This window comes from Cavia porcellus, unplaced genomic scaffold (genome assembly GCF_034190915.1).
Source record: "Cavia porcellus strain 051 isolate PalLab524CR breed Dunkin Hartley unplaced genomic scaffold, mCavPor4.1 scaffold_16, whole genome shotgun sequence".
Lineage (NCBI taxonomy): Eukaryota > Metazoa > Chordata > Mammalia > Rodentia > Caviidae > Cavia > Cavia porcellus.
Window position 1 is genome coordinate 25448681 of NW_026947499.1, and position 16099 is coordinate 25464779.

The 16099-nt window shown below is 42.4% G+C and overlaps 1 protein-coding gene across 1 annotated transcript in view; it reads right to left on the reverse strand.

Annotated features, from left to right (window-relative positions):
• The window catches only part of Znrf3 (zinc and ring finger 3), a 157035-nt gene extending 146522 nt beyond the window's left edge, over positions 1–10513 (reverse strand). The window contains exon 1 of the mRNA XM_003478026.4: positions 9928–10513. Within this exon, the coding sequence (XP_003478074.3) occupies positions 9928–10227 (300 nt within the window). The 5' untranslated portion in view covers positions 10228–10513. The remainder of the gene's footprint in view (positions 1–9927) is intronic.
• Positions 10514–16099: the final 5586 nt, after the last annotated feature.

Genomic DNA, 16099 nt, shown 5'->3' on the forward strand with positions numbered 1-16099 from the left:
AAAGGTACAGACCTATATTCAGAGATCCCAGCCTTCAAGAAATTGAAGAGAAAACGGGCACATCTATACCAACGTGAAAGCAGCACACTGGTCATATCAGGGGCAGTTTGGCTTTCACCAGCAGCATAACCCGATGTGCCTAAGGTCCTCAAATGAACACCTAAAACACAGGATGTTTGACGGAAAGAAAGGAAAATCAAGGACAAGTTTACCACTTACCGAGACAGAAAGGATGACAAATTCCAATGCCTGCCTGAGCCAGGCATTGATACATGAAGCTGTTAGTGGCAGCATAAGCTGGGCAGTGTCACAGAGACTTGTGAGCTGAAGGACTAATGCCACCTCTGAAAGAGAAAGCTGCCTGCCACTTTACCACATCATGCTCTTCTTACCACATGGGAACATGAACCCCATGTTGCCAGATCTTTTAATTTTTCAACAAGTGCTGATATGTATATAAAATTTCTAGGTATTTAACAGGAATGAAACAAAATACCTAAAAACTGCTTTCAACCCACAGGCCTGCTATTTAGAGGCAACCCTGACAGTTTGGTACCCGACTCTATTACCAGCATCTCTGCCCACCTTTTGGAAGATGTCACTCAGAATTCAAAGACAGATTCATTAGACTTTTCAAACCCAGGCTATTCATACGCAAAGACCCTGCTGCTTGGAAAAAGACTGAGCAGGAAACAGCATACATAGCTTCATCTTCCCAGGCAACAATCTGCTGCCACGGGGAACAGAGAACACAGTGCGTATGCCACGTTATCTCCGCTAGGGCTTCAGGCATAGCCATATGCCCAGAGAACCACCTTGTCTCTGCTCAGAACACAAAGGTAGCCTCTATTCCTGAATGGTGCTCAGAAACACCTACAGGGCAAGTACTTAGATACCATGCCAAGGTATCTGTCAGTATTAACTATAATTCAGGTCTCATGACAGGGGTAATGCCAGTATTTCACTGTTTATTAAATGCCAGGAATATACATACTTTCACTTTTTAAAGGTTTTTGTTATTTTTATGCTTCTTTGTTTAAGAAATAGGGGCCAGGGGTTTAGCTCAGCAGCACAAGCACCTGCTTCGCAAGCACAAGGTCTGCTTCGCAAGCACAAGGTCCTAAATTCAATCCCTGGTACAAAAAAAAAAAAAAAAAGTAAGAAAAGAAATAGATATAACTCATTGGAGACAGGGTACATTAAGGAAAACATAAAATAGAACCAACCTTCCAAAGAACAATCTGTAACAATAGAAGCAGTCATAAAAATGTTTATACCTAATGTGCCTAATTCTAGAAATCATCTAACAAAAATCAAGAGATATAAAAAGGGGCTAGGACTATAACTCAGTGGTACAGCACTTGCCTGATATATACAAGGGCTGGGTTCAATCCCTAGCACCACAGAAAAAGAGAGACAGACAGATAGACAAGAGACAGAGAAAGTATGTTCTTCATCATATTACTTAAATTAACAGAAAATAAGAATATGTTGTCACTAAAAATGTTTCAAAGTATTTGCTAATGGGAAAATATTCAAAGTAGACATAGGCTGTAAGTACTATATAATGTTTTTATATGTTTTAAAATCTATATAAAAGCAAAGAAGAACACTTATAAAAAGCACCCAAAACACAAAAGCTTCTAGATGCTAGAAATTCTTCCCACATTTGTCTGTACTTTCCAAGTACTATATAATAAACCCAAGTTATTTTTACAATTAAAAACAATTATGGATTTTTTTTAAAGTAAAGTTTATAGGTAATAAAAAATGAGTTAGTTCTAACACTTTTGCCTGAATCTCACCAAAATACACCTGGATCCTCAGGCAAGTGGGGCATGAGCTTTGGCTTCAGAGGACCCAAATTCAGTCCCAGGTCTGTGTCACTAATAAGAAGCTTTTTTAAAGCTCCCTGCCTCAGTTTCCCCTTTAAGGTGATGTTAATTCAACAGCCCAAGTTTGTATAGGAAAAATCAGAGCAATAATATCTATAAGCTACAAACCATATCATGAATACATAAAAACTACTTGTCTAAACTGGTATGTACAGTAAGAATTCAATAATTGCCTGAAGACAACTTAGCACATTCAAATCAACTCAAGCTCAAGGAGGAAATCAAATTTTAATCAGATTTTTACAGCGCTAGATGGGATTTTACAACTAAAACTGAGCCATCCCTTACTCCTTTAGTAGAAATGTAGCCACTTTCATTCCAGGTGGCCACAAGTTCCCACTCCAACGTACGTTTTCATATCAAACTTTCAGGATCATCAATTTATTTCCACCAAATCAACTCTCACATCCAGTTTCTAAACAATCCTATCACTCTGGCTGCTGGGAAGAGAAGAGGATTAATAACAAGTCTTACAACACATCTTAAGAGTCATAAAAATAAAGTGCTCTCCTTTGAACCACCTTGGGCTGGCTGATCTTATTCTTTTCACACTATCATGAGTCAACAGAGCTGCAAAAAATCAGATTTTAAAACATCTCATTCAGGTTACAAATAGAACAAAAGCCTCCACTCTTTACCTCCTACTTATTCTGTTTGGCAGGTATAAAGGCAGGTCTCCACAAAAAGGTTATCGGCTTTAACCTCAAAGCGAGACAAAAATGAGTCCAAAAGGCCAGGCTGCTCCAATCCACACACTGTGTGGGGCATACAATGGGGCTGCCCAGGCCCAAGCTCAGCAACAGGGCCAAGTTCCCTCTCCCAGGGGCTCCTCAGTGTCCCACAAGCTGTGCCTACCTGCAAGACATGTCCCAGGGAACGTCTGGGTCTGACCCTACAATGACTTGTATGTAGGCAGAGACTGAGTCTTATTCCCTGCCATTTCCCACGAAATGTCTGGTGGGTAGGGGGCATCACTAAATGTCTGCCGAAGGAAGGAACAGAGAAAATCCACAGCTTCAGCTTCCTATAGTCTTTTAATCAACATTTAGGGAATGTGCAGCATTGCAAAGTTAGAAAAGTGAATTTTAAAAAAAAAGTGACAATCATGGGACATGACCTCTTTGTAGAAAGCTGTGCAGATTCCTGAATGACTCTAAAAAGTCAGCTACAGGAAGGAGGTGTGCCTCACACCAGAAATCCCTCTAAATGCCAGAGCACTTTACCCGTTCCAGCTTTCCTAATAGCCAAAAAAACAACGGAAGTGCCATCGAGTGACAGTTGTATACTTCAAGTCACTGGTCCCTCTTCCCAAACTTGGCAGCCCCACTCTTAGTGGAAAAAACAATTTAGAGCCCTCTGTGATTTAAAAAAAAAAAAGCAGAAGAAGAAAGGAAGGAAGGAAACAGAACTCTGTGAGGACAAGGGGGTTTCTCAGTTGAAGTTGCAGATCATTTCTCAGTCAATCGTTCTGGGTGAAACTCAAATCTCAGTATCACCATCAGTTCATATAATCTTATCATAAGAAAGTGCCAAGTAAAGCAGTCTTCTGAAAACACAAAAGTACTAGGCTCATTCAGACCATAGTCTGACTCTCACCTCTAATACTGACTTGGTCAGTGACTCTGAAAATTAATTTTACCTCTTCACTCTCAGCTTTCTCTAATGTTATGCTGTGCACTACACAGAGAGAAGTCCGGGTGTGGTGCACACACCTGTAATCCCAGCTCTTGGGAGGCTGAGGGATGAGGACCATCAAAAAGTTCAAGGCCAGCCTGAGCTACTAATGAGTTCAAGGCCAGCCTGGACGATAAAGTGAGAGCATACCTCAATTGATGAATAGAGATAGACAGATAGATAGATATAAGTAGCTTTATAAAAAAAAAAAATAGGGTCTCTACATTGCCCAGGCTGACTGACTCCAGGGCTAAGGAATCTTCCTGCCTCAGGCTCCCAGGAAACCTTGCGACTATAGGTACATGCCTCTATGCCCAGCTTCATTAGCTGTTTTTCAAAACTCTGGCAGAAGAAAAGAATGAAAGACCCCAAACGTAAATTAAAAGAATGCCTGACTTTCCTCAGTTACACACCTGACCGTAATTCACACGTCTACATCTTGACTTCCCTCATACACTCTGCCCAAGTACAGCAATGGCAGTACCTCCAGTCAGGGAACCTGATTCATCCTGGGACATTCCTCTCATTACTATGTGGTCCTTGGCAAATGGTTTTTCTTCTCTGGAGGATTGTATTTGGTTCTCTTGATTATGAAGATTGATTTAAATATCATTTTTGTCAGGAATACAAATCCACATTCTCAAAGTAGGGAAACACTATTTTAAACCAAGATTTCACATAGCACATCTTTAGATGAGTGACAATTCTGGGTCTGACATGATGGCACAAGCCTATAATCCTAGCACTCAGGAAGCTGAAGCACTCATGAGTTCAAGACCAGCCTGAACTACACAGTGAGATCCTGTCTCAAAAAGACAAAACAAAAAATAATGAGTTCCTTAAGAGTTTTTTTTGTGGGGGTGGAGAGGGCTGGGAATCAAACTCAGAACCTCACACTTGCCAGGTAGGCGCCATGCAGCTAAGCTATATCCCTGGCCCAAAAATGATGATTCTAAATACCAAGTCTTTGCAGTTATTGTCAAGTATTACAGTTACTTTCAGTTACATTAAGGATTCAAGCATCATAACAGCTATCCACATTAGGGCTTTCTCAATCACTTAGGTGTTTTATCAGGGAAAGGACACCTTCAGATTTTTGCAATGCCAGGTACCCTGCTGAAAAACGCAGGCACTCCACATAGATCACTCTTATACAACCTGGCATTATAATACATACTATTCTCTAAAAGTAATCCAACCCAAAAAGACTCACTGTCTACCTGATGTTTACTCTAAATTCATCAATCATTCAATAAATATCAAGTATCTGATAATTAGCAAGGATCTCAGGGTAGGTACAGGGATGAGCAAAAACCCCTCTGGGGACCAGATCCACAAAGAAAGGTGTAAGGAAGGAGCTGCTCTTAAGGCATCGTGACTCTGATAGATGCTCCTCTTCATTATTTAATGAAGTTACACTCTACTCCCCCAAATACTGCATATTTAAACACAGAAAATTCTTTGAGTGACTATTTTCTCATTTCTCCCAAGGATGATGCATAACTACACAGGAGAGAAATTAATTCACTATAGATAATGAACACTTTTGGGCCTAAGGATTCATTTCTATGAAAAAAATCCAGTTGAGAAAGATTACCATTTATGCATGCACATGTCCATCTCCCTAAGAGACTGCACACCTGAAGACACAGCAATTTAATGTCTGGCATCAAACAGAACTTTGGTAAATATCTGTCAAGTGAATATGCCCAACAGAGGCATGCAAACCTGCAGACTTCTCTCCCACTCTTGCCAGCCTGAGGCCCACATCACTGTACTCAAATTTGTAGCACCAGACTATCTGATAACTAGATTAGAACTTCTCTTTTCCTCTTGAGATAAGAAGCATCATGGAATCATCCGAGAGATAAACTGGTATGCCTTTTCAGGAAAATAAAGTGCCCATTCATAAGAATGTGTGTATAATTTCAAAGGTTCGTGGACCAACCAGCCCTGGAAGTCTGTGACCCTCAGGTTAAGAACTCCTGTAGTACCTTGTTAAAAATTAGATTCGAATTAATATCAAACTCCTAACCAGCAAAGTTCTACTTATTTGGCAAAAACAAAAACAAGGAGGTTAGATTGAGCTGGGTTTCAACCCAAGTTAGACCATTTCTTAACTGTACAAAATCAGGGAAGTGAACCTGCCTTTTGCTCTTCTCAGTCTCAATTTCCTCCTCTGTAAAATGGGTTAACAATAGTTGCTAACGCTTTATTAATTAATGTCAGAATATGATAAGCAAACAACACACTTGGCAAGGTGCATCACTATTTTTCCTTTGCCCATCTCCCACTCCCACATTCATGCCTATGCAGAATTGTACAAGTGATTCCCATCGGATTTCAAGATACAATACAAAAACAAGAGTATAATTTATAAGGCCATAAAACATGACCCTAATCTTACCTCCAAATCAATTCAAATTTTGGTTTTAACCTATGAAAGCCCATCTGACAAGAAGTTAGCAATCCCATTCTGTGTAAATATAGGTCAGCTGCAGCATGCAACTGTTCAATTTTTAGATGGAGGCGTGGTAAGTTAATTTGAAAAGGAGATGAAAAGAACGTGTTTGATCAAATGCTAAACTGCAAAAACACACTGACAGGGAAACAAAGCAGAGAAATTAACTCTCCTAAAATTATTCTCTGATACCTTAGTTAATAAAGGACATTTAGGGCCTCAATCAGACTTTCTAACATATGCCAACTTCTCCACCTACCTCTAAAAGCCAAAAAAAATCAATTTAGTTCTCAATGTTCTCAGCTTCAAGTTCATTCAACCTTTAACTTAGGATTCAGAAAGCCTGACATTAAAAGTTACATAGGACCTATCATTCCGATTCTTTCAACAAATGAACTTCTCAAGCACTTCTAAATATTGAACTTCAAGGGAAAAATGCATTTCTATTTTTAAAACAATCTTTCATCTCTAGCAATGCAAATTTTCTTTGTCCAACCAATTCACATACCACTAGCGAATGATTAATCGGGCCTTTATTTAACATCACCAACCATGTAGGGCACACAACCAAGACCACAAGTTTCAGATAATGATCTCATTAACAGCAACAAATTGGTTCAAAGATAAAATATGTATCAATATATCTGAGAATCCTTTAAAGTTCCACACCAGAAATAGAGGAAAAGTGTAATTAATTCCCTCTGCACTCAAACAGTATGTCTGGTACTCTTACATGCAAATGAACTAAAATCTTGAATAAGATGATAAAGGTAATTTTAATGGAATTTCATACCTCCATATTCTATTCATCACAACTTTCACAAATGGAGATATTTTAAATCTTTTTTAAAAATCTTCTTACAGGCTACATTAGTGACAGGATAGTTATACAAGCCTCAAATGCAGAAGAGCAGGACCAAGATTTTTGTTATCTAATCCCCAAAATTTGAATTCCTACCCCCACAGCCCCAACACACACACACACACACACACAGAAGCTTTCCCCTACTTTAACTTATGCAAATGACAGAACAGGTATTCTAATTGGAAGAAGCTAGGCAAACAAGATTAGGTTATCTACTGTATAAACAGATATACATACACATGCTTTCACTGGCATATAATAGCAAAGAAAAGACCAGTAATACAAACTATAGAATTCTTAAAGGAGAGGGAAATTTTTCTCTTTTTTTTTTTGGAGACAGGGTCTCACTATGTAATTCAGGCTGGCCTTGAACCAACAATGATCCTTCTGACTCAGCCTCTGGTGCTGGAATCACAGGCTTAAACCACCATGTCCAGCTCAGGAGAGGGACTTTCAAACAAGTTTTTCTCCTCAATCAAGAACAATAAAGCTGCAGAACCCAACAAACAAAAGCAATGCTATAGTGCTATTATTTAGCTTTAATTATCAGGAAAAAAAATGAAGACCACAAAACATTAATGGCAAACCATGCAGAGTTCTTTAGATAATAAATAAAAGATGGTTTTGAAAAGTTCTACAGTACTTAGAAAACATGATTAATCTTAGCTGAACACCAATTTTCTTCTACTTCTCATTTATCATTTAATATATATATACTCCCCCCCATCAGTAGACCCTAAAACATCAGTTTTCCTTACCCTTGCACAAAAAAAACAAAACAAAACAAACAAACAAAAAAAACTGTTTCAGGAGCAATATTTGCAGAACTACTAAAAACATGCCAGCCTTTGTATACGTACAGTTCTGAAAGCTACACTGTGCTCCATCTGTGGACACTGAGAGTTCAATGAGCTGGACACCACAATAAAGTTATTAAAGCTTTATCATGGAATGACTATTCAGACACCTCAGATAAACCTACCAATAATACAGCAGTTATAAGGGAATTAAGGACACCTATTAGTGATTGCTTAACAGGTAAACTTATTAAATACCATTTAAGTCATTTTTCTTTCCTGAGCAATTGCTGACTTTGGAGGGGGAGGGACCTAGCCTAATGGACTACAAAAAGTTAGATAAGCACTTCAAAAAGCTTCAAGAGAATAGATCCTTCTGCCAAATTCACACAGTATCTCTCTACTCACAAGGATAAAATAATTACAAATAGTGTGTTTAAACTGCTAATTTTGTATTAAATGGAACCCAAGATTATCTCCAAAGCACAGCACTAGTCATAATGGATAGCTCACCAGACAAACTACCATGGAGAAAGAGTACAAGTTAAAACACTACAGATAAAAATTGAAAACTTCAATAGACTCCTCCAAAAGTGAAGTGTCACATGAAGACATCTTTTCCTTCTCTGGAAGGCTGTAAATCAAACATTTCTAAAACTATAAGGACAAGACTAAGCACTTGGGAGTAATCCCAGCACTTGGGAGACTGAACCATGAGGAGGATCACCTGGTCTACACAGTGAGTTCAAGGCCAGCCTGGACTACAAATAAAGACCTTGTCTCAAACAAACCAAACAACAACAACAAAAAAAAACACTAAAAAAAGCCATACGGATATGGTGAACATCTCAAGGAGGGGCAAGGTGTCACAAGGAGCAAGATTAAGACTCAAACTATTCTTGAAGTTTGAAATCGAAATGCTTAGGATTAGGAATCTTCAGCAAAGCATTCTTTCTAAAACCTAAAAGTTAGCCAGTAATAATATAATGAGGACAAAAGCCCACAAGCCTTTAACATTTGCAGTCACAAAACTCAGGATGCTTGCCCTTGCCCTTATGTTTACCAGGCGTAAGTTTAAAATGGGGGAAAGGACCCCTTAAAGGCAATACTGATTAATCAGGGGCACAAGTACCTCCCTAGCTGTATAAGGACACACCTCTAAGGATCTAGGCTGCACAGCTCCTTGTCTTAGCCACGCGGAGGGCTAAGTCTATACTAAAGAAGAGGACAGGAAAAGCTATCCACACTCTGTAGTCACTTCATACAGTCCCCCCTTAACAGTAAAACATAGAATCTGGAAGTTTAGGCCATGGATCCGTGCCATGGTCCCAAAAAGCTCAAAGACTAACCATTTCAGATCACCCTCACCAAAGACACGCTTGTTAGCAGCCAAAAGTATACTGGCTGTCTACTAGCAAGTTGATTAAAATCGTAGCCAAGAGAGCGGGAAATCTACCCACCTAACCATCCGCGGGGTTTCAGTTGAAAGTCGTAACCCCCACGAAATAATGGACATAATTTAAACTCTCCTTTAGCCCGCTTCCTTTCATGTATAGCAAGGTGGAGGCCCGTCAGTGAGCGACCCTAGCTCCCGATTTGCAAGGCCTTTTTGCATTAGTCCTTGGGCCAGGGATGAGCAGGCGGCCTCCCTCCCATCCTCTGTAATCTGAGGCATGCAATGAGGGCTGCCTTCCACCGCCACTCCAGGGCACCCCCGATCTCTGCTCTGCCTGGTCCCCTGCCTGCAGCTGCCAGTCCAGAGCCCAGCCGGAGGGTCAGCGCCCAGATAAGGCTGGCAGTAGGTTCCAAGGAAAGAACCCGATGGTATGTAGCACCTCCGACAAACCTGCCAGCTCCTAAAATGAGCACACGGGAATGGGCAGCAAAACCCGCGACCTGAAAGAAGCCATCCATCCTTTGCAACACTTGTCCTTCCAAAGTTGGCATTCAACAGGTAGTTCCCAGGACTTCCACCTGAGGCGGACAGAATGTGCAACCAGCGCAAGCCCAGGATGGGTGCCGGGCCCTGCGTCTCCCTCCGGCGCCTGGACCTGCAGGAGGCCGGACCCCCACGTGCGCAGACCCCCACTAGAACTACCCCAGACCCTCCCGGGACAGATGCGCCGGCCTCCTCGCTGTCCGCCCTCCCGCCATCCAACCTACGGCGGGGTCGGCGGGCGCAGCCCCCGGGGCCATCTTGTGGCGACAGTGCGGGGCCCGGGCGCCGGGCACTACCTGTACGATCTCGCCCTCGGCGCTGAGCGTGGCCCCGGCCGGCGAGAAGCGGCCCGTGAGGCCGGTGGTGTAGGTGGTGTAATCGCCGCTCGGGCTCGACTCGAACAGCACCACCTCCACGAACGCCGTCTCCTTGGCCCGCGCCGCGCCTGGCCCCGTGGCCGCCAGCAGCAGCCCGAGCAGCAGAGGCAGCGGCGGCGGCGGCGGCAAGCGACGGCTGCGGGGCCCGCGGGAGCGGCGGCGGGGGCGGCGGCGGCGGCGGCCCGGGGCCCCTGAGCGCCCGCCCGAGCGCGGCCTCATGGTCCTGCGGCGGGAGGGCGCGGAGGGCGGGCGCGGCCAGGCATAGTCGCGGGCCGGCGGAGGACCGAGAGCGGGCGGACGCCTCACAGTCCCATCTCGGCGGCGGCGGCTTTGTGGGTCGCAGGCTCCGCTCGGCTCCCCCGGCCGTCTCGCCGCGGCCCTTTCATCTGCTCCACGTGAGGGGTTATCCCCGCCCCGGCAGCGTCGTGACCCGTTCTCCCCTCCCTCTCGGCGCTCGGCCGCTGCCGCCCTCGTAGCCGTTGTGGGGAGCGGGAAGGTGGGGCGGACGCGCCTGCGGCGGAGGCGGGGCCTTGGGGCCAAGACCGAGTACGCCCCTCCCTCTCTCCGCCCCATCTCCGCCTTCACTCCGCCCCCTCGCCTCAGTCCACCCCGTCGCCCTCGTCACACCCCCTCCCCTAGTTTTGCCCCGCCTCATGGTCCTCGCTCCGCCCTCTCCCGCTGTCTCGCTCCTCCCCATCATCCTTACTCCGCCCCTCCTTGGTTTCTACCACGCCCCCTCCGATACGCCCCGCCTACTCACGCTGTAACCCCGCCTCCCTCGGCAGACATTTCTCGGCGCGGTTGCAAGGGTTCGGCGGGAATGTGGCTGCAACCTGTTCCAGGGCAGTGCGTGTCTTGTTTGCAGGGCCCACGTGCCCTGGTTTGGTACAAGAGTTTGAGCCATTCGGGCAAGGAGGTCTCTCTTCTGTCAAGGTGCCTGCAGGGGTGGGCGCCAGCACCGAGCCCTTCATCCCCACCCCCACCTCTGGAATGGAACGCGAGAGGCCTGGTTGATCAGAGGCTGTTTGCAGCTCTGCTACGCCTGGACGAGTCTGATTCTTGCTCGAGTACTGTTTAAAAGTTACTCTCCACTGGAGAAACAGCAGTGGGTGGGGGACACATTGAAAAAGTCGTTTGGATTCTAATGGAGTCTTCTTTCAGCAACCTGAGAGACTCACCCACTTCCAATGAAGTTCTGAAACTTAAGTCTAGTCACGTGCGGAAGGGCGAATGAGTCCAACACCTTTAGTGCACAGACTGTTAACTAACAAAGATGCATGCCTAAGGACCCAGGAGTTCCCAGTCACCCAGAAGATAAACTTAATTCCTCTGCCCCTTTTGGTTCAGGGCTCTTCCTCATCTACTCAGTGAAGATCAAAACCCTCCTTTCAAAGCTATGCTCAAATTCTTACTTTGTCCTTGTGTCTTCCTTCCTGGGCAGAATGGCTTTGTTTAGAAACCTGCAAATATTTGCTTAGGATGTTCTCCTATGTGCTTGGTACCACACCCAAGACATTTAAAAGATAGAAAACTAGTCGAGAATTTTCTTAAGTATACAACTTTCCAAGGTTACATTTTAAAGTGGGGAAAATCTTTTCAAAATGTGGACTAGAAAATGCACTTGAGAAGAAATCCTTAGATCCGTGCTACTGCATTTGGACCACCCGTGGCCTTGTCTTAGGAGGGAAGACTTGGGAAAATAGAGATCTGGGGAGCGTGGCTCTTCAGTTTTTCTAAAATCAAGCTGGCTGCTACTGAGCCCCATGAATCTAGCATGTCCATCCTTCCCTCATGCTGCCATTGAATCATTCATTAAGGGGTAAGGCACAGCATTTTGTAATATTTAAAGTTCAAGGTCATCATCACTTGATACATAAACAAAAATAGTCTACCAATACAATCTGCCAAAAGGAAATCCTGATACATGCTACATGGTGAACTTAGAAAATATTAGGCTAAGTAAAAACATACTATGTTTTCATTTATATGAAATGCCCAGAATCTGTAAAGTTAGAAAGTAGGTTAGTGGTTGCCATGGACTGGGGAAAGTAAGGATGGATAGTAATGTGTTGGGGATAATGAAACATACCAGAATTAGATGATGGTGATTGTTATACACATAAATATCCTAAAAATTACTAAATTGTACACTTTCAAAGGCTGAATTATGTGATATAGGAATTATATCTCAATTTGTTTTTAAAAATGCTCAGTTTTGAGGACTGGGGGTGTAACTCAGAAGTATAGTACTTGTTTAATGTGTACTTGGTCCTGGATTTGATCCCTAGCACCTCAGTCTTCAGAGTTAGTTTGTTTTATCTTTGAGATGCTAAGGGTCTCACTAAGTCACTAAATTGCCCACCCTGACAAGACTCAAGCTTTTTACCCTCCCGCCTCAGCCTCCCAGAGTGCTGGGATTATAGCAGTGTGCGACCACACGCAGCTATGGTGGTGTATTCATACAAATGCATGTGTGCGTGCTGTATAAGGATAGCCTTTGCTCTTTGAAATCTTAGGTCAAATCTCACACTCCTTCCAAGACCTATTCTAAACGCTCTATTTAAAACTGCGATGTGCGCCCTCTCCTCCAATCCTAACCTCCCTTGGCCTGGCTCCTCCCACCCATATGGCACATACCGCCTGCTAACATACCAAGTAATTTGCTTATTTTTGTCTGTCCTGTATGCCCACGTACACACATGCCAGTGAACAAGCCCTATAAAGTCAGGGACCTTTGTTTTGTCCACTCGGGTCATAGTTATTTGGCCCAGAGTACGCACTCAATAAATATTTGTTGCATGAATTAATGACTAAAGGAATGAATGATGAGCTCGTCAACATGTTTCCCTCCTATTTTGCAGACACTTAGAGGAGCTTGTTAACAGCTGTTTAGGAGCACTGCGTTTCATAGGACTAAAATAAATTCTGAGTATGGAGAAGAACGGTACTTTCAATGTAAACCCAGACACAGATCAGAAAAGAAATTGGTTTTCATTTTTTAAAAAAACGTGCTTAGGGGCTGAGGATTTAGCTCAGCGGCATAAGCACCTGCCTTGCAAGCAGGTGGTCCTGAGTTCTATCCCTGGTACTGATAAAAAAAAAAGTGCTTAAGGAAAGGTATGGTTAATAAGATAGGCTGGCAACACAGAGATAGTAACAGTTCATCTCTCAGCAGCAGGAAGCTGTTTAGAAATGGAAGTATTTACTAAGTCATGAAGTTTTTGCCACGATCCAGCAGGCAGGAAAGGGAGACAGAAATAACTTCAAGTAAATAAAAGATAAGACTTGCCAGCTAAGGGCAGGAATGGAATCAGCACACTGGATCAAATGATAGGAGCAGAACGAAGTAATGCATATTCATTATCTTGCATGGCATATTGCTAATAAATCATCCTGAGTGTAACTTGGTCCTTTCTCCACTTATCGGACACCACTGAGATGGAAATAACTGAGAACAGGTGCATTAGCATCAGTTAAAGCTGCCAAATTTTTGACAGATCCCATAGACTTAAGCCAAAAACCACACAGAGCTTCAGAAATGTTTCTACCATCAAAATTCTATTTACATGACCAAATAAAGAACTTTAGGTATTTCAAGTTTGTAAATGTATGCTTTAATACCTACAGAGACTGTAAACACACTAGACATAGAGAGTCACTGTAGTATTGTTTTAAATAATAAAAAACCTATGTATATGTAAAATAAAAAAATAACACTTAATAACCTAAGTGTCCATCAATGGGGAATAAGTTAATTAAATGATGGTATATCCATTTACCATATAATGGGAAGCATATTTAATAGCTGTCTTAAAAATAAACTTTATGAACTCTATGAAGATAGAATAATCTCCAGTATGTACTGCTAAGTAAAATGTAGTATGCTGCAGTTGGAAGGGAGATGCAGGGATAGAGAAACTAGATGCATGAAAGTTTACATACATTAAGTATGAACAGAGACCTAAGAACATTGTTTCTGCCTGGATACTGTGGTACTTGCCTGTAATTTCAGTGCTCTGGGAGGCTGAGGCAGGAGGATCAAAAGTTTGAGCCCTGCCTAGGCAATTTAATGACTTAGCAAAACCCTGTCTCAAAATTTAAAAAGGGCTGGAGATTAGCTCAGTGGGAAGGCCCCGGGTTCCTCAATAGCTAAAAAAATAAAAAAGACTGTCTCTAGAGAGGCATATAAGGAAAAGAAGAAGACCTGCTTTTCCCTGTATATTTGAACTTACTGAATATTGCTACATGCATATATATTACCTATTCAAAAATAAGAAAAGATTAATCTGCTAAACCAACAGATGATAGCATTCGTTTTCTATATACAAGCACATCCATTCCATAAACTTTATCAAATATGAATAAAGTCATGCTACCAGAAAATGTGCCACTAGAAGACACAAGGGGATTGGCCTATAGTTCTGTTCTTTTTTTTTTTTTTTTTTTTTTTTTTGTCTTTTTCCTTTTTATCGGTACCAGGGATCAAACTCCCAACTGCTTGCTTGCAAGGCAGGTACTTATGCTGCTGAGCTAAACCCCCAACCCCTTGCCTATAGTTCTGAAAGATGTCCTTACTGGGGGAAGACAGGCAAAATACACAGAGGACCTCCTGTGCTATTTTTGCAACTTCTTCTAATTACTTAAAAAATTAAAAATTAAGCCAGATGTAGTGGCACATGCCTGTAATCCCAGCAATCTGAGAGACTCCAGCAGGAGGATCACAAGTTCAAGCACAACCACCTAGATACCTGGATAATTTTGCAATTTAATGAAACTGTATCATTAAAGATAAAACCTATGGGTATAGCTCAGTGCCAAGGCCTTGGGTTTGATTTAAGAAATTTACATTTAAAATGGATTGGCCAATCCCTGTATGTAAGTAGTTTCCTTCCTTTTTTTCCTTTCTTCGTTCTGCAAACATTTGTTAGTATATGAGACAAGTCAATAAAAGACTCCATTAAACTGTAAGTACACATTTACTATTTTATAAGTAATTTAAGGCTTTCTTTCAGGTGATTCAAATTTAAAACATGCTAGCCTTCTTCCACAGTATTTACATATATTTCTGGAAACTTTCATTTATTGTATTTAAACATCATATAATTCTCTTGAAAGGTACAATAGTTGTTATACAGACAAGTAGTGGCAGTTCTTTCAAAGCCCTTAGAAGTCTCTTTTCTGCCTTTGAAGTACACCATCAATCTATGTCTGTGTTGAGCCTTAAGGCAGAAGACCAATCTAGGCCTCGACTCATCAGTGGTTTAAACCCTGCTTCAACCTGTCCCTGATTTGCAATGGCCACCCAACCAGGCGTCACAAACTCAAACAGTGCTTCGGGGCCAGGCAGGGAATGTGACTGAATAAAGTGGGCCAGGTATAAGCAAAAGTAACCAGCAAATGAGGTGATAATTGGCAATGGAGCTTCAAATAGGAGTGCCCTTGGGAGTAGTGGCCTGGGAATGCATGGCCAGTCTAGAGGGCCACTCTAGCATCTTGTTGCTGTGGAGAGTATGGGTCCAAGATTCACAGATCTTCTGATTTAAGGAAATAAAAGTCCAGCTAAGTCTCCAGTGTCTCCTGGTTGTGTTGTTTGAGACAGGATCTCAAATTCTCAATCATCCTATCTCAACCTCCCAAGTGCTGGGATTACAGGTAAACACCATCCATGCCCAGTTTCTTCTGGTTTTTAAATGTTTATAGTAGGTTTCCAAGATTTGTGTTTCTGTGGGGGCTAAATAAAGACCAAGTTTGGCTCAAGACATATAGCAGAAAATCTGACAGTGTAAATACTGATTGTACCAAGCAGTAAAGCTGTCATTTCTAGGCTATTAAGGTAAAGGAAGAAGAAGCTTAAAGATCTGAGAAGTATAAATACCATACTATATATAGGAGACAGTTGTATCTGTGGGCAGCACCCTTTGCCACAGAGGCATATATCTTTATGATGCAGTATTTAATTGAAGTGGAAGTTAATCACATGTCTACTTGGCCAAGAAATGTTGATGATAGATGAGAGGTCATTAGATCTTTGAAAGATAGACAAGTCTGGTTGCTTTTACACTGATTATACCTCTATTTGAAGATAAAAGAA